The sequence below is a fragment of the Corella eumyota genome, chromosome 5 (assembly GCF_963082875.1).
Source record: "Corella eumyota chromosome 5, kaCorEumy4.1, whole genome shotgun sequence".
Taxonomy (NCBI): domain Eukaryota; kingdom Metazoa; phylum Chordata; class Ascidiacea; order Phlebobranchia; family Corellidae; genus Corella; species Corella eumyota.
Genome location: NC_137494.1, coordinates 14760450 through 14782501, shown reverse-complemented (window position 1 = coordinate 14782501; position 22052 = coordinate 14760450). Strand labels below are relative to the sequence as shown.

Here is a 22052-nt window from a genome sequence, read left to right as displayed (position 1 = left end):
CACCACTGGCAAATATTTTATGGTTTAAAAATGTTAATAATTAAACGAGAACCTGATATTGGTTTTATAGTAGAACAAAATTGAAATTAAAATAAATAAAATGTTGCACAAGCAACTTATTCTACCGTAAACTTGCGGTTTTTTATAGCTACTTAAATTACATTCCTGGATAAATGCCCCTGGTATAGAAGAAACTTTAAAATTAGTTTGTTTACAACTTTGCAAAAAAAAGTAAATAAATATTTTTACTTTTGTATATTTTCATTGCTCGCATAGCTTTTACACAATCACTGTAATACTATATTACTTTAAAAGAAAGTGTATGTAATACTATATTACTTTAACAGACATAAGCTTAAGTGATAAAAACGCTAGTAAATGCCTTTTTCTGTTTTCTAAAACACCATACTATTTTACTTTAGATGTATTAGCGTATAAATATATATGTTTTAAGGTAATATACACTGTTATTACACAAGTATATAATGTCAAGTACAAATCGTGTTACGTTTAATGACTCAGACACCTCAGACAACGAAAAAACCCGCGAAAAATTTAACCAATCGTCGTTACCAGGCGCTGCACAATATGAAAGTACACAAGACCCTAACACAGAGCTTTCTACAAGGACTTACAATCCTAATAGGCGGGATTCAGCAGACTCTAGCGTCCATTCAATACCTCGTGAATACAACAACCCAGCTTTTAAAACTGATTTACCTCCAGGGTTTAGTTTAACTGGAAGTCGTAACTTACCTATTCCGGACACGACCGGGTCAAGCCAGGAGGTGACCTCCGGGTCTGATACTAGGTCCCGTAAGCGAAGAAGGAAGAAACGTAAATCTGGGGTCTCGCCAGCTAAAACTGAGAAACAACAACATGTTAACGGTAAGTACATCTAAATAAAAGACCTAAATATAGATGAACACTTTTATGTATAAACTTAAGAGTAATATACTGGGATTAATTTTATATAGCCGTTAGCGTGGTCAGAACACTTGGCTTTACTACATGGGGTCATGTGTTCGATCCCTACTGCTCTCATGTTGTAGCGCCTTATAGTAAGACTCTGTAAACCGTTTCTACCGAGCCACTTAATCAGCAACCTAAATATTGGGCAATTATAATCTATAATATTCCAAATTATCACAGTTAACTCGAGACTGGGTCAGGGGAACTAAGGTTACTCTATGTTTAGGTCGTGAAGTCGACCTTTCTACATCAAGGACAAAAAAAGAAAGATATATACAAAAAAAGATATATACAAAAAAAGATATATACAAAAAAAGATAAAAAAACAGTCATTGTAATGAAATTTAAACTTATTTATCTTGAAATTTATATTTTAAATTTTATATTATTTAACCACACTTTCCATATTGTTTACTGTATCGCTATAATTTAAAGGGTTGGGTGTGTGTAGCTCAAAACATAAACAAAAGTAGTTTTAAGAATTTACTGACACGTAAAAGTTATTTATATAATGTCTACTTTAAATTACCCGGCACTTAAGTGCGCTCACTATTATGCGCAAGAGGTTAAGTAGTTGTAAAGAAAGTTAGACTTTATTTTAAGTAATGTTAAAGTAAGTTAGAACATTGTTTTATGTGGTAAGTTTATTTTATGAATATAGACATTTGGGGAACTTTAAAATTAGATTTTTTTATTTTAAAATGTTGTTAGTAATTTAGTTATAAATTAAATAAGTATGCTAAAATTGATTTTATTTTTAAATTTGGTAAACTTCGTTTTTACAGTCAGTTAGTATAGATCATTAAGAATGTCAATAATTTAATTGTATAGGTATGAAAAAATTTTAAATAAATAATTTATAAACCCGCAGGGGCTTATTTTTTATCGTTTTGCGGGTATCTAAATAAACAAACTACGTATAGAGCTCGTTTAAAATTTACTGTGATTATACTAACTTTCAATAACTAGATATAAAATTTCATCTTTTTGGGGGTTTTGTTTTGTGAATTTTTTTACTTACCAGATATGGCAACTTAAACAGTTTGATAAACATTAAAAAACTGGAATTACAAAAATTTGTTTTATGATTTAAAACATGTTATAGTTCTTGAATTTATTTTATTGGTTTAAAATTTGCAACAGTTGTTTAATTTTAAAGTTATAGCATAAAATATGACCAGTAATGTATTAATATAAGAGCACTATCTTATAATTGGTAATAATTAACTCAAAGTAATCACGACTAGTAGTGCAGTCTTTTAAACGACTTTTAACACAACAGAGACATATCACGATATAGCTCAAATTTCTCAAAACTTTACTGGATTATTTATTAAAAGTTTTGCAGCATATGAGGTTATGGCATATAACAACAAGACAGCAGATTAATTATAAGCATGTAGTATGCAAGCATTAGTAAAATATAATTTTGTGTTGTATATACTACTATAGTATGTGATGGCTTAAATTCATTAATTAGAAATATTAATTGGCATAAAATTTACGGAAACGATGATTAATTATTTTTCCGACGACAATTAATTTATCAACAACATATAAATGTTTTGTTAAATAAATAAATTAAATTTTGGGTTGGTATAATGTTAAAAGGCGCGGCTATATAATATACCAGTGTGAAATTTGTAATATTTATCATATATTAAAACTTAAACTATAAACTTAATAAGGGCAAAGAAGAAATAGAATATTTATAGAAATTAGATTATAAAAACAGAGCTAATAGGTAACCTAAAATATTAGACGTATAAAGGTATTAGATTAAAGTCGAATTACCCTTGAATTTTTACAGTTTAACATTACAAAATACGGAAATAACAATTTAACCTTTTTATAGAAAAGTCAGTTATTCAAAATGAGTCGTCTGTGAAGACTTAACATTACGGTTATAATGTTGTAAAAAAGCGATTCGTTTATTCTCAACTTTTAGTTAAAAAGTTTGACATTTAACAATAACGGTTAGTGAAGCTAAGCAAGTTAGTTTGACATTTAACAAAAAACTGGTTTTAGCATTACTTTTGATACGTGTAGTGGCTCAAATGGCCGCGTATTTTGAGTAAATTAGTTGTCAGCGTATTAAGCATTTGCATAATTGACTTAGTTATTGCGATATGCACTTTAAGAGATTACATTAATTTTAAACCATTTTTGTCAACAAACTTTTGAGTTTATTTGTGATTTAACAACTTAGGATAAAGTGGGAAAACAAAGAGATTAAATTTACGCTGTTCTAACAAACATTAACGCACCCTTTATTATAAATTAAAGATAAATATTGGTTCGCGCCATTGGTAAATAAGGGTATTGAGATATTAAAAACTCTTTCTTAAATTAGGGGCAATTTTGCGCAATTCTACAAAGAGTTTAAGTCTATTTCAGTTATTAAAGAGTTACCAAAGCAAATGCATTTTAATACGATCCCTATACCACCGAGATAGGTCAATTTTGGTCGCATTTTAAAATGTGTTTTAGTAGTAATATAACGTTGTAACTTGCAGGGTTATATTGCATAGAACTTGTAAAAGGGAGTTGTGTTTTACAGCAAGCTGTGGTTTGGTTTGTAAATATTAAACCTAACATGCTCGTTACGTTAGTGCTTAGTATTTTATAGCCCAGTGGATCACATGATTTAGCACGTTCATAATTTAAGCAAAACTCTCATTTTAAGTAGTAGTATTTGTTTTTAGAAACTGCTAAGTTAAACAGATAGTTAATTGTTATATTTTATAATAAAATTAAATATTTTTTAGGTAAAGTAGGGGAACTAGATATACAAGAGGGTGAATACTTACACCACGCTTTTAGCAGCCCCGAATATAAGAAGCCAGCACCGCGACATCTTCCTCCAATCACAACTCACACTGCTGCCTTCGCGATAACAGGAGCTGCCCTGATTGGTCCACTTTCACCGGGTGTTAATAACTCCTTGAACAGACCGAAGACTCCTCCACCTGATTATATAATGAACGAAAATAATGAACAAGTATGTAATATTTAAATTAGTTTAATTTTTAACATACTTCATAAATGGATTTACTATTTTTTATATTTATTTATACTTGATGAGGGAGGGTCAATTTAACAGTCTAAACATAAGTAACATAAGTTACCCCGACCCAGTCTCAAGTTGACTTTGGCAGTTTGGGATATTATTGATTATAATTGCCTGATAATTAAGCTGCTAATTAAGTATTGACTCTGCAGAAGTTCATATCATTTACAGTGCCTTAAACAAGGGCAATGCAGTATGAAAGCTTTGGGGATTAAACCAGGACCTCATGTAGTGAAGCTAAGTGTTCTGACCACCATACCACGCTGCCGGTCTTTAATGTAGGAATGCCAACTGCACTGCCTTAATATAGAGTAACATTTGTTACCCTGATTATGTCTCAAATGCCTTGACGAGCATTTTTATAAATTGTTATTATTTTTATACAGACGTATTCCAATAAAGCTTATGATAGCGATTTTGAGTCTGGGAAACTAAAAAAAGATCAGAAAAATGAAAATAAGGTAAAAAATTCATTTTTTAAAATTATAAAACCAATAAAGGTTATATAAAAAGTTAAAAAACAAAGTGAATGGGCCTTGGTAAATTGTTTAAAAAAATGTTAAATTTAAGCTAATGTTAAATACACGAATAATACGTTTTAAACGTCAATAGTTGTTTTAAAATTACTATCTTAATCTATTCTTTACAGAACAATCAAGAAACTGGATTCGTTTCCAACAGTTCGGGGAAAAATAAATTTCGACAACACAACGGAGAGGAGGTAAGGAAATGTTTGTTTTAATAAGGTTTAAGGTTCGATTCCCACTGCTTCCATGTCGTAGTTTTCTTAGCCTAAACACCATAAACGATACTAACTGTTAATTTAATACCCAAATAAAAACTTATTATTATAACAAAGTAATAAAAGTAATGACCTTATACTAAGGTTGTAAATGCTATTCCACATTCAGTTTAAGCAAATAAAACGAACACTATTATGTACAATATATGTTTAACTTTAACGTACAAGTTTAACATTATAAAAATCAGTTGTTTTTGCAGAATATACAAACTAGAGGTGCTTATATTTTATTATTATTTTATGACATGATATAAAACACAATTTAATATACTTTTAGTACATCGTAAAATAAGGTGAAAACTAACATTACCTTGTGAGAGTTCAAAAGTTTGCAGTCTTCTCCATATAAACGTTTAAGCAGCTTAACTATTACACGTTTCACTACTACAACATATACTGTCCACTAAAAGCTTAAAAAAAGAAAACGCAGCGTAGCCTACGTCATCAAGCGCCTCGATTTTAAGACGAAAACGCACGAACGTTTTTCGCTTAAAAATTAAAAGCGCCGAGATCGAAATTTAGTATTTTAATTTTGTTTACATAATACAATATATTGCGAAACAAAAACAATATAGTAATCATAAAATGACTTTAAATTTTTAATAACCATTATTTTTATAATTATAATAATTAATAATTTTATAATAATCATGACTTTTAATTTTTAATTTTAATAACTTTTAATGACCTTTAAAAATTATAAAAATTTTATAAAAATTAAAAGGCATGACTTTGATATTATTATAATAATTTTAAACATGACAATTATTTTTATAAACGCGATTTCACAATATTTTAAATCTATTTTTATCTGATAGCTTAAATGTTTTTTTAATGCTATTACCTAATCGTGTACAATAATAATATTAATATAATAAATAATTTTTTAAACAAACATTGGTATTTCATATTTTATATTGAAAAATCTTTGACTAAATTAACAAAAAAATCGATTTTTTATAAATTTTCCAACCCAAAATCAAACACAAGTTGAACACACGAATATAATACAATAGATCTAGCTTAAAAGTTAAATAAGTGAAACTCAAAACATATTTAAAGAAATAAATTGATTGTAATTGCGGTCGGCCCTGTGTTTACATTACTATAAGTTGTTCTATTTACAAATTGACGTCAGTATTAAAGAGTACGAGCGAATGTTCAATAATGTTTTAATAGAAGCTGAAGCTGTAGTAGTACTTCAGCACTTTAGTAATTTGAGAGATTGTTACAAATTAGCGAAAGAGTTGTTACATTCTGGTTAAATACTTTAGAATTTATTCACTTAAAATATAATTTCTTAGCAGTCTTCGTTTGCAAAGTTTATGATATATTACAAACAGAACATAAGGTAAGTAAGGTAATAAAAGATGGAGTTAGTTTATTTGGTCTAGTTTTTTTTCAATCGATTACTGGAAAGCACGGCGCCAAAACCAGGTTTATTTAACAGCTGTTTTCTATTTTGGAAAAACCATTACAAAGTGTAAATAGAAATCGCTACTAGACGGTAGTAAGAAGTACTAGATTAATGCATATCATTTGCTATCGATTTTAGACAACCTTATGTAGAATACATAAATATATTAGGTAGTTATAAGTTACGTTACCGTATGGAAGGTTTGCAATGATTTAAAAAAGGTTTTACTAATATTGCTAGTGTTTTTTTAATGTAGCTTCTAAACCCCTAGTAAGTACAGCTTGTGAATTATTAATTTTTAATAAGTCAATACACTTTGGCAGTTAACTTTAATAGCTCATCGACTAGGTTTTAATAGCTTGTTTTGCAAATTTGTTATTTTTAAAGCAATCAGTTCGCTATTAAACTATGTACTCATAAAAATAGGGTTTTATATCGGTTGAATTACAATATAAATAGCAAAAAACTGCTGCATGGTATATGCCAGACGCTTTGTTTTATAAATAATGAATGCTTAAAAATGAAACGAAACAAAAAAACGTATTTTCCTCTTGGAGTTTAAAAGAAAGAATAGACTTGGAGGCAAGCAAGCCGCTTGGGAATATAGGGCGGAAATAATAAGAAAAGAGTAGCGAGATATAAAGGTTCTAGCTGTGCTATTGTATTGTAGTTTGTTTTGTTACAGCTCTAGTTTTAAGTCTTTATAGCTTAGCTAGTTTTAGTAATTAGTTTATTAAGTCGTGGTAATTAAATGATGTTAATTAAAATCGTTTTATTTTGATAATATTTAGAAATATGCAAAAAATTGTAAAGGAATTGTAAGTTTATCAAAAAATATTTAAAATTTTAACAAAATATGGATGATGACGATAAAACCAGTGATTTAGAAATGACGTCATTTACCAAGGTGACTGATGACGTCACGGGGTTACCGCATAGCGTTGAAAGAGGTTCGATGGCTTCGAATTCGTCCATTTCTGAAACGTCGCGAAAAACCGATTCGTTTTTGCTTAAAGTAAGATTATGTTGTAACTTATTTATAAAGGCGTTTTTTAACCATGTATACCAATTAAAACAACTTAGTATAATTGGGTTATAGCTAAAATAATTAGCTGATTTTGGCTTTTATAGCGCGCTAAAAATAATCTAATTTTTGCTAATTAGGAATACAGTTTTAAATTTAAAATTTTTAAACTAAATGTTTGAGTCACATTTTAAAAGCATTCTGTATAGATAAACTTTAATATTTATTTTATTTGTGATACTAGTAATTGTTTATACGCTAGTTGAACCCATATTACATATACTTACATACAATATTATGCATACATGTTACTCAAGCAGTTATATTCTATGGTTATTGAAAATTAGATTGTTTCCGTTTTAGATTCAAGTAATTTTCTCAAGTATCTATACTTGTATATACTTTATTAGGGATTTAATTCACCAAAAAAATGTTATAGCGATAGTTTTTAAAGTTTGAATTATTTTATAAAAATGTTTTTAAATAAAACTTGGAATTTTGTAGTATAAAAAGTTTTATTTTCATTATAATTTGATTTATTTGTAAAATATTATTTTTAAAATTATTAAAAAAATAATAAAAAAGTTTTTATTATTATTTAACAGTCGGTTATGACATAACAATAAAGACAAAAAATGGCTGAGTTTTTTAATAGTTTTCAAAATTGTTGTTGTTAAGATTTTTTTGCCTAAATTTAGTTAGTTAAAATTAATTAAAATAAGTAATTATGAGCTTAAATACTGGAAATAGAAATTGGTATTTTCCCGTGCCCAGTTTTTCTAATCAGAAAATTCTTAAACCAAATTTTTTTGTGGAGTTTTGTTCAACTATATGCAGTTGTAATTGCTTTGAACTAGAACCATTAGAGGTAGAATCAGTTTAAAAAAACTAGTTTTAAATGTTTTATAACATAAAAAATAAATAGTTTACGCTATTATATATTTTATAAGAAGTTTTTTAAATTTTTTGTTCTGATAAAACGGTCTTGCTTCTATTAAAATGTTTATCAAAACGTTTTTAAAACTTAATAAGTAGATTTTAACCTTTAAAGAATATAGTTATATCAAGTAGCCTAAGCTACTACAAATATGCGGACTTAAAAAGTAACTATTACTTTTAAAATATAGATTTTTTGAAAACCAACTACATAAAAAACGCCAAAATTTTGTGTAATCTAATATTTATTGATTAGATTTTACAAATTAAAGGTTCCTAAAGTAGATTATTGCTAAATCTAAGCTTTAAAATTTAAGATACTTTATAGTTAGGCTGTAAAGTTGGTCTCTTTATATTTAGGCTGTGCAATTGACCTCTTTACATTAAAAATAAAGTTACATAAAAATTAATACAATTTTTGTTTAGAATTCGCGGGAAACTTTATTAATGAACGATGGTGTAAGGTATATTGACTTTATCCTCGCTTATGAAGTCGACAAAGATGGGGGACAAGATGAAGAAGAAAAAGACAAAATTCGGGAACGATTCGAAGGGGAACTTGTTAAAAGTGGATTGGAATTGGAAATTGAGCCAAAAGAAGTAAAAATTAGATTTTTTTTCTTTTTAATTAATATTTTTTTAAATACGTAATTTTATAATTGTTTTATTTTTAATTTCTAACAAATATTTTAAAATTTGTATGGGCTAGTTTAAATATTTTTTTAGGAAAATGTCAAAATATATATAAAAAAATTATATTTTTAAACGTTTTTCTACTACACCCATTAATAAAAAGAATTTAGACAAATTTTTTTTTGACTTTTTAAATAAAAATCTTAAGTCTTAAAAAAGGTCATTTTTAAACAAAATATAAATTTTCTTAAAGGAATCACAAAACCAAAAGACAGTGTTCATTAAAATTCATATTCCATGGGACACAAGATTAAAATATGCCGAGAGAATGAAAATGAAAATGCCGTTAAAGGAGGACAAGATTGAGGAAGACCACGAAGAGCATGAGATTTGTGATTGGACATGGCTTAAAAACTTGGGTTCAAGTTTCCTTAAACCGTGCCGATTAAAACGGGACGAAGTAGCTAAATGGGTAATTTTTATCATAACTTTATTATCATTTTTCGTTTAATTTTTTGATATTCTCATAAGGTGCTGGCTTTAACCTCACGGTGGTAGAATATACCTTCATATTACCTTAAGTTGGTGGGTTTTATGTGTTTATTGTAAAAGGTTATGACATGTTTAAGCTATCTGTAAACGCCGGACTCAAACGCGATTATGTTGCATTAGTGTGGCTCAAACCCAAAATTCTTTGTTATATATACTCGACTTGTTTTCTAGCTATTTTGTAAGTGACGTTATAATAGAAATTATCTTAAGGTTTAATTTCGCCAAATTTTACAAACTTTTGTAGAACTTTGCATGTTGAATTAAAATGGTCGCCAATTTTTTGATATCTTGTTACCGATTTGTTTTAACAAAATAAAACTTGTTTTTATTATTTTTCAGGAAGAAGATGACTCTTACACGGCCGAGTTTACTCAAGAGAAAATTGATTTTTTCAACATCCAAGACCAAACCACTTTCTTTAACGACGCTCAACGCTCGAGAATGGTAACTGAATAAAATATCTCTCTTCAATACACATCACTATTATATTAAACAACGCAATAACCAATATATTAAACAACACAATAACTAATATATTAAACAACACAATAACTAATATATTAAACAACACAATAACTAATATGTTAAACAACACAATAACTAATATGTTAAACAACACAATAACTAATATATTAAACAACGCAATAACCAATATATTAAACAACACAATAACTAATATATTAAACAACACAATAACTAATATGTTAAACAACACAATAACTAATATGTTAAACAACACAATAACTAATATGTTAAACAACACAATAACTAATATATTAAACAACACAATAACTAATATATTAAACAACACAATAACTAATATATTAAACAACACAATAACTAATATATTAAACAACACAATAACTATTATATTAAACAACACAATAACTAATATGTTAAACAACACAATAACTAATATATTAAACAACACAATAACTAATATATTAAACAACACAATAACTAATATATTAAACAACACAATAACTATTATATTAAACAACACAATAACTAATATATTAAACAACACAATAACTATTATATTAAACAACACAATAACTAATATATTAAACAACACAATAACTATTATATTAAACAACACAATAACTAATATATTAAACAACACAATAACTAATATATTAAACAACACAATAACTAATATATTAAACAACACAATAACTAATATATTAAACAACACAATAACTAATATATTAAACAACACAATAACTAATATATTAAACAACACGATAACCAATATATTAAACAACACAATAACTAATATGTTAAAGAAATGACCAATTTATTTAAACAGGTTTTAAACAGCATTATCTCTATACAACGGAATTTACAATCATATGTTTATAACCTTCAGAATAAAAAAAACTACCATATGTAATGCGTGGGTTAATTGTCACTGCCATATATCAACTTGGCCCATATTGTGATGAATAGAATGAAGCCCATATGGCCAGCCATTAAATGGTATTTATAATAAACTACATTTTAATATGACTTTCGTTTTTTAAAGGCGATGCGAATCTTAAGTGAAGCAAGGTTTGGCGAAAAGAGAATTGATATCGGGATTTCACAACTTATTAATGATGGGGTTTATACAGCAGCTTACCCCTTACATGTAGTAAGTAGTACAAGATTAATGTGTTATAGTTAAACATATGGTTATGGGTTCGATTCCCATATGCTGTCATGCTTCAGCGTTTTATAAAAGTTAAAAGCTGAGGTCCTAAATTTAATTTTTGCTGCCGGCATATCAGCATTAAAGCAGCGGGGATCAAACTTTGGACCTCTTGTGGTAAAGCCGAATGTTTTTACCACTACACCAAACATGTAGGCTCTACATTTTTAAGTTACATTAAGTTTATAAATAATATGACGTTTTTACACTTAATTTAATGGATGATATTACTTTAAACAGGGTAGAAAGGCGGGCTCAAAGACTAAAATGGCGAAGAATGAAAATATGAGACGACTTCTTTACTGGGAATGGGCGAGATGGGGTCGCTGGTACAAATTTCAACCTCTTGATCTTATTAGGTAAATTATTGGTTAAATTAAATTTAACTTATTTAATTTACTCTTGGTGTTAAATGATTGTCTAAATATAAAGTAATGTATTTCTTTTATTTTTATTACTGATGTAAAAATGTCGACTGCACAACCTAAACATAGAGTAACATCAGTTACTCCGACCCAGTCTCGAGTTGCCTTTGCCAGTTTGGGATATTATAGATTATAATTGTTTGATATTTAAGCTGCTGATTAAGTATTGGCTCATCAGTTTATACCGTTAATAGCACCTACTCAAGTGCGCTACAGCATGAGATCAGTGGGGATCGAACTCATGGCATTATGTTTTGTAGCTTGGTGTTTTTTTCTAGTAGACATTTAAAAAAATTTTATTATTTTAAAATTCATTTTTTAACTAACACCATATATAAATTAACTTTAATTTAAGCTCTAAAAAAATATCTAATAGTTTTGTTATTTTAAAACATGCATTTACATACATATTGGAAACAGGTTGTATTTTGGTGAAAAAGTTGCTATGTATTTTGCGTTTTTGGACTTTTACATAAAAATGCTTTTAATTCCATCCTTACTGGGTATTGTGATATTAATCTATGGACTCGTATCGTTATTTATCGTTGATAATCCGAGGTAGAAAATCGTCAATGCGTTTATGCTTGCCAATTTTGTCGATGTCGCTTGCCTTGTCAATTTGCATGAAAAAACCCTGGTAAATTCGTGCAAGTCAATTCGTACCCCAAGTATTGCACTATATTAGTGTGTAAGTTTTGGGTATGAAATGACTGAATACTTGTTTTACCAGGCGTGGGATGACCTGACCGGTTATGTTTGCATGATTTACCCGTTTTTCTAATCACAATTTCTGTGTGTTGCAATTATTTTCACTCGGCTTATTTTTGCACTTTTCATGTAACACTGTAGACAGTACCTGGGCGAAAAAGTGGCAATTTATTTCGCTTGGTTGGGATTTTACACTGAGATGCTGATTTATCCTTCAGTACTTGGGGTGATTGTATTTATTTACAGTCTAGCTACTTTATTAACAACTCATCCAGTGTAAGTATCAATTAATTTATATCTAATTAAGCATTTATCATAATACATTAAAATACATAAGGGCATTTTCATAATCTAAATTTTTACATCTAAAAAAAAAACTTAAATTAAAAAAATATTTTTTCTTAAATTAAAATTATTATTCTTAAGTTATTTATTCATTTTAAAATACTATTTTAAACCAATTGAACGGCCTTTAATTCTTGCTTAAAATCAGTAATTTGGCTTCCTTTTATAAGTTTATATAAATCTCATTATAATTAAAATTCTACTGCACGTTTGGAAAGCATTTTTGTGTTGTGTAGTTTTTTGCAAGCATGGTTTAATTCTAAGTTATTTAAGTGTTTAAAACGGTTAAAATTTAAATTAAAATGTTTAAAAATTATATATCTGTTATTAAATATTTTTTTATAATAAAACTAGTTAATTTTTTTCTAAAAGTTAATTTAAAATGTAAAATAACTTTATTTTTGTTTTGACTTGTTATATGTTAATAGCCAAGAAGTATGTGATAGCTCATACCCTACTTACGCTGGTAATATTACAATGTGTCCTCTTTGTGACTTTGAGTGTACGTACTGGAAGCTATCTTCGTCTTGTTTGGCTGCAAGGGTAAGCTAAAAAACAATTTTTAAAATGTGATTTTGTCAAGTTCAAATTATTTTTTTTCCATGTCACCTCAAGTTAAAAGGTTTGCTTATTTTTTTTAAAAAGGACGTGTATAAGCTTTGTGTAAACGCTAGGCTCGTTGGCAAATAATGTGGCATTGGTGCGGCTTAAACTCAAAACCTTTTGGCTTGTAGTGCAATGTCATGACTGCTACTTCAGACTTCCTAATAATATATGTCATGTATTTTACTTCAATTAAATAAAAACTTTTATTTTATTTAGATAACGCAAGTGTTCGACAACGAATCGACCATCTTCTTCGCAATATTTATGTCGTTATGGGGTAAGTTAACAACATTTTTACATTTATTTCTTCTACTTAAGAATTACTTTAATTACTTCAACTTACATTTTTAAAAAAATTAATTTGAATTTGAATTTTTTAACACTTGGTGTCTTAGGTTTAGTTTTTACCGCAGGCATTTTATAATAATTTTTTATATTTATGTTATTTTCATTTAGCTACAATGTTTTTGGAATTCTGGAAACGTCGACAATTTACTCTTTCGTACGATTGGGATCTGGTCGATTATGACGAGGATCGAGATCTTATCCGCCCGGAATTTGAGGCTCGTGCCACCGGAGAAAGGCGGAACCGGATTACCGGAGATATGATTCCGTTCGTCGATCCGAAACTCCGCTTTTCAAGGACGTGTATGTCATTGGTGGCAGTATTTTTCTGGGTAGGTTAAACTTTTTAATTTTCTTAATTTAAAAGTCCGACTTTAATATTAAAATATTCTTTCTACACTAAGTTAGTTTTAAGATGTGTTTGTTTGATATACTGTGGTATACAATAAACCACCTTAAGGTGGTAGGTTTTTATACTTTATTGAAGAGGGTGCTGTTGTGATGAGTTTAAGCTATCTGTAAACACCGGGCTCAAGGGTTAATAGTGTGGCTTGAACCCGAAATCTTTAAGGTTGTAATTTAATGTCATGACCCATATATACCACACTACACCAAAATACTTAAATTTTGTTTTAAATTTTTGTGCAAATTTTTTTTCGATTTTTTATATGTTTTTGTATGTACCTAATTTTTAGATTTTTATATGCTTTTTATGTATTTAATTTTTAATTTTATATGCTAACTTTTTTTAAAACGTTAATCTATATTCAAATATAAAATTGTTTTATTTTCTGCCAGGTGTTAGTAGTTATAGCTGCAGTGTTCTCTATAATAGTCTACAGACTCGTCATCTCTGCCGTATTTGCTTTAAATGTGGATTTATCTGGGTTGGGTGAGGTCAGCACATTTGCTACTCCAGCGATGTTAACAACTATAACTGCTTCACTACTTTCTTTAATTATCATCATGATGTTAAATTTTGTAAGTTTTATAACAAGATTTTTAATATTTCATTTTTACATCTACTTTTTAATTAGGTCTTTTCGCATTAATAAAAGTTATAAAAAGATATAGAATAAATATTACAATAATGCAAAGGGGAAAAATGACCAAATTAAATTATTGATTTAAAACACGCTAATTATATTAAAGTTTACATTAAGATTTTATTATATGTTATGACGTGTTTACTGATCCTAGAATTAATAAAACAATATGTTTAATGTTATATATATATATTTATAAACTTTTAGTTTAGAATAAATGTTTTAGTAATTTTATATAGACAATATTAAATATTTTTGCCTTTAATCTTAAATATTTTTAACAACTTATTTTTTTTTTAGGTTTATGAAAGGGTTGCCATTTGGCTCACTAACCTAGGTAAGCTAACTTGGGTAATTAAATTTTTTTTTTTCTAAAATAAAAAAATAAAGATTTTTTCCCCTTTTTTTTAAATATAATTTGCTGGCTTATACCGATATCTAACCCTAAAAATTAAATAATTTTAGAATTGCCGCGAACCCAAATCGAATTCGAAGATAGTTTTACTTGGAAGATGTTCTGCTTTCAGTTTGTAAATTACTATTCCTATTTATTCTACATTGCCTTCTTCAAGCGAACATTTGCAGGCTACCCGGCTCAGTATACTTACTTGTTTACTGAATATAGATGGGACGAGGTAAGATTGAAACTTTTTTTATCTGTTAAATTAAGCTGATTTTTAGGGGCTTTTGTTTATTCTCGACGTGGAAAAGATAACTTTACAGCCTTAACATAGAGTAACATCAGTTACCCCCACCCAGTTTTGGGTTAACTTCGGCAGTTTGAAATGTTATAGATTATAGTTGCCCAATATTAAGTTGTAAGGTGTTGGCTTAGCAGGAGTTTATACCATTTGTAACCCCCTTAAGCAATGGAAAACCAACCTACCACCCCATGTAGTAAGGCAATGTGCTATCTTGTTAGCATGGTAACTCTAACTTTTAATTAATTTGCTGATTATTTTGTTAAAAATAATATGTTTGATAAAAAAAACCTAATCTAATTCAGTATCTTATCAATATTTTTTATATCAATGTTTAAACTTTTATTGAATTTATGTTTAGTGTGATGCTGGTGGTTGTATGTATGAGTTGTCGATTCAATTGATTATCATCATGTTCGGGAAACAGTTATGGAACAATGTTGTAGAACTTGTCTGGCCTTGGCTTATCAACCAATACCGGTAAATAAAAAGCCCTATTTGAACAATTTACTTGTATCTTAATATTGGCTTGAAGTAGTCTTGCTTTACAGCATATGTTTAAAGTAACTACGGTCACCTCAATCTAGTTATAAATTTAATATGTTTTAAATTGATTTTTAAATAAATAAGGTCAAATTTACGTCTTTAAAATAACCAAAAGTTGCGTTTTTAGTTTAGTATTAAAATCACCTTTTAGATTTACTTTGACTTTGTCTTAAATTTATTCTTATTTTTCCAGTATTCGTAAATCTCGTAAAGTTTCGCTAGAATCGAAGGAAAACACTTATACCAGATGGGAACAGGATTATGATTTGAATGCCCCTAAACCAATGGCGTTGTTCTACGAATATTTAGAAATGGGTAAGTTTACAATTTTAAACATATATGCAAAAACTATGTAAAAAATTACTAAAAAAATGCCTTTTCTAGTAGAAAAATAATGTGCTTTAAAGTACTAAGGCTTTTTACAAATGTATCAGTAATATTTAACAACTTTTCTTTTAAATTTTTGTTTAGTTATTCAGTTTGGTTTTGCAACACTCTTTGTAGCAGCTTTCCCATTGGCTCCCCTGCTTGCCTTGGTTAACAACATTATCGAGATTAGGTTGGATGCAAACAAGTTTATTTGCGAACTTAGGTAAGTTTAAGTTAACTTGAAATAATACATTTACCTGTAAAAGTTTTCGTAATATTACTTTTAACTTATAGTTTTTTTTATTTTTATTGGAGAAGATGTGCTGTTGTTACAGTTTTCAGCTATCTGTAAACGCCAGGCTTAAGAGTCAATAATGTGGTATTGTTAGGGCCCGAACCCGAAACCATTCGGACTGTGGTCTGATGTCATAACTTAGTTATTATGGTTTTTAAACTGACTTATGTATAATAATTAAATGATAAATTTACTTTATTTCAGGCGTCCGTTAGCAAAGAAATGTTCCGACATAGGAGCTTGGTATTACTTGCTAGATTTTATTGGAAATTTAGCAGTAGTTACAAATGTAAGTTTTTTTAATATTTTTTTATCTAAAGCTGAGCCTTTTTAAGCTTCTACTAATTACTGTGAATGATTGCGGTTTAAATACATTATGAAACAATTTAACCCATACCTAACTTTTCGTATAATTTTCACTTGATTCAATAAAAGTTTGTTTTTGTATAGAAGTTACTTTAAAACCCAATGTTATTTTAACAGGCGTTTACTATAGCTATAACATCAGAGGCCATACCCAAACTAGTATATTATTACACTTACTCGCTTAACGTATATGGACAATCTACTTTACAGGTATTATACTTATACAATAAAAACATAACTAAGCGGATCTAAAATTTTATAAACTGATTTTTAATACAATTTTTATAGTTTTTTTTTATGTAAAATTTGTTGAATTATAAAATATATTTTGATCTTTATTTCATGCTCTCAGAAGTCAATTATATTTAAACCGGTAACGTATTTTTACTTAAAAATTATTATTTTTAAATATCTAAACTTGTTTAAAAATTATAGTTATTCAATTACAAAAATTTACCAACTTCTAAAGGGTCTAACTTTTGTATTTAAATTTTATAACTACCCGCGATTTATCCAATGTATATGTCTACTGCCACTGTGTTGCGATTTTTCGCTGTAGTTGCTCGTCGTCTCTGTGGCGCAATGGATTAGCGCGCTGGACTTCTAATCCAGAGGTTCCGGGTTCGAGTCCCGGCAGGGATGCATTTTTAATTTTTTTTAATTTTTTAATTTTTTTTTTATTGTAGGGCTTTACAAATTATAGTCTTTCCTACTTTGATACGGACGATTTTTCAACGATAAGCAGTCCAAGAGTTAAAGACCCATTTCCAGGCGAAGGCAATATTACAATATGCAGGTAGTTAATAGTTTTTTTTCCAACTTTTTTCAGCTTAAACACAGTGTAACATTTGTTACCCTGACCCAGTCTCAAATTGACCTTGCTAGATTGGAATAAAGTTATGACCTTCTGTTGTGAAGCTTTGACCTTCTGTTGTGAAGCCAACTTATGACCTTCTGTTGTGAAGCCAAGTGTCTTAACCTAAATTTAAAGTCGACGGTGGACAGCAATATTAGAAAGATAACTTCCAAAATTTTTGACATATTTTTACTTGTTCTAGATATAAAGATTACCGGTCTCCACCGGGTTCGAACCCGCCTTATGCGCTCACCATTCAGTATTGGCATGTTTTCGCTGCTCGGCTCGCATTCGTTATAGTTATGGAGGTAACACTGTTTAAAACATTGCTAAATGTTAATTAAAAGCACAACTTTAATTACACTTAATAAGACTCAAGTTGTGAATGTTTTAGATTACACAAGATAGCTATTAACTTATTGTTAGCCTGATTAAATAGTAATTAACCTGTTTAATGTAGTTTATATAAAAAAAAAACAATATTTGTCACTTTGGCAACGTTGGAAATCAAACCTAGAATATCTGGTCTTATAACTTAAAAAATTAAGTTTTTTCATTCTCAATAAACAATGTTTTTGTTTCAGCATGTTGTGTTCTTCCTTAAAAGTTTGCTGGATAAACTAATTCCCGATCGACCACGGAAGTTAAAAGAGAAAATTAAACGCGAACATTATCTCGTTCAAACAATGTTGTTAAAGGCTGAAAAACAAAAGTTGATGCAGCAATTCTCAAAAGGTAAAAACTTTTATTTAACTTGGGCAATTTTGGTGATTGTGTTATTTTATATTTTATATTATCTAACACCTAAGTTTTTTTTTTTAAATATTATTGATGTTTTGCTTCACTTTAAAAACTTATTTTTGTTAAGCTATATTTAACTTTTCGTTAATTTACGTAACTTTTTATTAAAGGCAATAGTACAGGTAGCAGTAAAACAAAATTTGGGTCCTTCTTTACTAAACTCAATCGGCTTTCTTTTACTAAAATCGTCTTTGCATTAAAAACCAGTCGATAGCTAGCCCCACAGTAATATGGTCGCAACTCTCAACTAATATGTGCCCGCTGCAATAATTTACCCGCGTACCCAAAACGCCAGTTTTATGTACTTTGTAAGCCTTAAACGGACCTATATAAGAGATTGTCCACCAAGCTTTATTATTATATAGATTAAAAAATGTTAATATTCCTATTTTGTTTAAAGATAATGAAGGGGAAAGATCTCCTTTTATAACCCCAACTAAAACGGACCAACCAAAATCAACTTCAAATTTTCAAGTTATCGACGAAAAAACGTCTCCTCGTTAACATTTAATTAAGTATGCAACAAATAAATACAATAAGTTCATCTGCTTCCTATATAAATACCTGTTACGCTTCATATTAAACTTAATATCTTATTTAATGACATATTGTGGGCATTTATTTTTATTATTATCAAGACGATCCGTTTAAGATTTTAATTTTTTTTTTAATCCATCCAAAGAACTGTGTCGGTAGAATTTAACTGTGTTAGAATTGTAAGTTTTTTAAGTAATTTTAGATCTTATAGAAAATAGTACCTTAGTTTAAATTGCAGTATTAATTACTAACTCTTAACACAAATTAACTGATCAAAAGCACTGTTGGGTATCGCAACAGTGATGTTAACATATTTAAAAGGAGAAATATGTTTTATTTGATGTTTTTATTCACTTTAATAATGTTCATAAAATTTCATTTAATAAAAATTACATTTGCTTATACTTTTGGTTAAAATGAAATATAACATTTCATGACATTTTACTTTACTTATATCTTGGTATTTTTTTTTTTAAGTTTTTTATTTGTTTAAGTTATATGAATTTTGTTAAATTTAATTTTAAATAATGTTTAACTCTTCATTGTAACAATTGAGGACAAAGTTTAATTTTTTAATTTATTCAAGCATAACTACGCGCAAGCAATAATCACTAAATATTAGTGGATATCAAAACAACATCAATTGATATTTTAAAACAATAATTAAACAAGCAATTATACTTAATGGTAATGTACAAAAAAACAATATTTAAACAAAACGATCTTTAACAATATGTTAAACTTGGTTTTAGTATTGTACTTGTATGGACCATGATTTGTAACACATTTAAAATAGTTGGCGTTGTTTTATTTAAAATAACTGATTTGTTAAATTTTACTTGGTTTTAAATTTAAATGGAATTTTATTTGCTTAACTTTTTTTTGCAAACTTTTAGATTATTTTCAGCAACTGTGATATTACTTTGTTTTCCTTCATCATTTGCCCAATCAGTAGCTTGTTTGTAAGCTTCGATTGCCTCGGTGAACTTGGAAACCGCTTCGCTGTATCGTGATTTGCGTTGATACCACGCACCAATGTTGTTTAAGAGAATTCCGTAAACTTGATATTTTCGTTTATACTTGATCGTATCTATCAATCTGAGCCCCTCTGTATTTGCTTGAAAGTCGTCGATATCTGCCAACATCTCGCAATACCCAATATTTAACAAACATTCACTTAGTTTAACAACTTTTAGTTCCGTGTTTACTCCAGATAAGTTTTCTACTCTTAATTTAAGTTCATGCATGAGTGGAATCACGTAATGTTGTACAACACTTATCATGTTTTGATCTTCCTTTAACATTTCTTGAACTGTTAATGTAATTTCTCTTACACACCACTTCATATTCTCAACATTAATGCCTGGGTAGATATTGTCCTTATATAAGGAAAATGCGATCGAGTAAAATAGAATAGACTTTAGATATTTCTTCTGAGCATGAAGATCATTAGCTACAGATTTAACTTGTGGTGCAGTTAGCTGAGTTTTGTTTCGAATTATTAAAGTTATTTTGTCTCTGATCTGAGTAACGCGATAATACTTTTTGGTTTTTAAACAAGCAACATAGGAAAGTATAAGATTTGAGATGCTTTGTATTTCTAGGTCGTATTCAGAATGTTTTATTGTTGCAGAAAAAATGGCATCGGAATTTCTTTCATATCGTAATTTGCAAACATTTTCTAAACAAAATTGAATATTTAAATAAAATTATTGTTGATATATAGTTAAAAATTTGGAAAAGGTATTTTTTTAAATACTTGAATTTTTTTAACAGTTTGCATCCGTAATGATTAGTGTTGAATAAACAAATTATTTATATATTATTATATTTAAATATGTTATTTTGCGTCATAAATTTATTAAGATTTAAAACATTTAAATTTTGTTATTGTTTTATTAATTCTTTTAAGCAATAACTTACCTATGTGGTCAATAATTTCTAAAAACTCTTGTGACGTGACAGATCCACCTAAAAACAATTATATAACATCCGCACGGAGCGCTAACGAGCCAACTAACTTTTTTAAAAGAACAAAGACAGGTAGTGTAGCGAACCGGTCATGGCATCGGACTACAAGCCGAAAGGTTTCGGGTTCGAGCCGCACCAACGTTACATTATTCGACCTTGAGCCCGGCGTTTACGGATAGCTCAACCACGTTCTAACAGCACACCCCTCCCAATAAAAAATATAAAAACCTATCACCTTAAGGCCAAAAAGTTTTTTGGGCATTAATGTCACAATATTCGCCCTTGAACCCGGCCGGATAATCTTAACAGGCCAAAACAACACATATCTGCAGATAAAAATACTATCACTCTAAAATAATGTAAAAAAAGTATAAATCTTCAGTTGGAGTCGTATTTTTTCATGACACTAGACTTAAATGTATTGTGTTATCATACCTATATTAGTATTAAATTATCAACTTTGTTTTTGTTTTGAGCGTTGTTTACTCACGATTTTTTTGTTTTGGTCGAGTTACAGTTGTGCTTAAATGTGATATTGATGTCGATAGTTCTGCCTCAGTTGTTTGCGAACCAGTCACATTGTCTTCTCTAGTATTACCCACAGTTTCTTCATTTCTTGCATTTTCTTGTGGTATTGTATAGTGGGTAACTTGGTCTGCAACAATTATGCCAATTATTAATTTTAAGTTTTAAATGTTGTTTACACAAATTAAGTTAAAGTTTTACAGTTACCTGCATGCTCTACTTGCATTCCTATCTCTCTATCATCATGTTTATGAACGTTAACTTGGACATAAATCGGTGGAACGTCGTTATTTTCCATTTTGCAGGTTGTTGAAACTTTAAAAATAATAATAATATAAGCAGACGCTACAAGAACTTTACTTTAAACACGATATTTCCTACAGTGTGTGATGTTGTATTAGATTAATTTACTTTGTTTCCTGTTTCTCTATTCTGGTTTGGTTATTGCACGATTAAAAGAAAACGAATAATTCGAAAGTACTTAATACTTAAACGTAAAAAGGTCTTTGTTTAA

At 28.6% G+C, this 22052-nt stretch overlaps 1 protein-coding gene and 1 non-coding gene across 3 annotated transcripts; both read left to right on the top strand.

Moving 5' to 3' along the window:
- The first annotated feature begins 430 nt into the window (after positions 1–430).
- LOC145753631 (anoctamin-5-like) lies at positions 431–20103 on the top strand. 2 transcript variants are annotated; one of them, XM_082570041.1, is made up of 26 exons: positions 431–888; positions 3741–3973; positions 4429–4503; positions 4692–4763; positions 8648–8821; positions 9108–9326; positions 9746–9850; positions 10932–11039; positions 11337–11455; positions 11942–12079; positions 13003–13117; positions 13397–13457; positions 13637–13857; positions 14324–14506; positions 14872–14908; positions 15037–15206; positions 15634–15752; positions 16012–16133; positions 16290–16410; positions 16687–16771; positions 16966–17058; positions 17535–17644; positions 17907–18012; positions 18289–18439; positions 18906–19020; positions 19939–20103. In XM_082570041.1, exons 1-25 carry the CDS (start codon positions 486–488, stop codon positions 19007–19009), a joined length of 3444 nt encoding a protein of 1147 aa, XP_082426167.1. In that variant the 5' UTR covers positions 431–485; the 3' UTR covers positions 19010–19020; positions 19939–20103. The 2 variants fall into 2 exon arrangements, with proteins under 2 accessions (XP_082426167.1, XP_082426168.1); XM_082570042.1 differs by lacking the exons at positions 11942–12079; positions 19939–20103 and adding an exon at positions 12371–12505 and having other exon boundaries at positions 18906–19426.
- On the top strand, positions 17417–17490 carry Trnar-ucu (transfer RNA arginine (anticodon UCU)). Its single transcript has one exon. It is a non-coding gene; the product is annotated as a tRNA-Arg (tRNA).
- Positions 20104–22052: the final 1949 nt, after the last annotated feature.

Coding starts and splice junctions, on each gene's coding strand:
- LOC145753631 (XM_082570041.1), top strand. CDS start 486: ATGTCAAGTACAAATCGTGTTACGTTTAATGACTCAGACACCTCAGAC. Junction 12,080..13,002: donor TTTATCGTTGATAATCCGAG/GTAGAAAATCGT, acceptor ATATGTTAATAG/CCAAGAAGTATGTGATAGCT. Junction 16,772..16,965: donor ATTTAGCAGTAGTTACAAAT/GTAAGTTTTTTT, acceptor TTATTTTAACAG/GCGTTTACTATAGCTATAAC.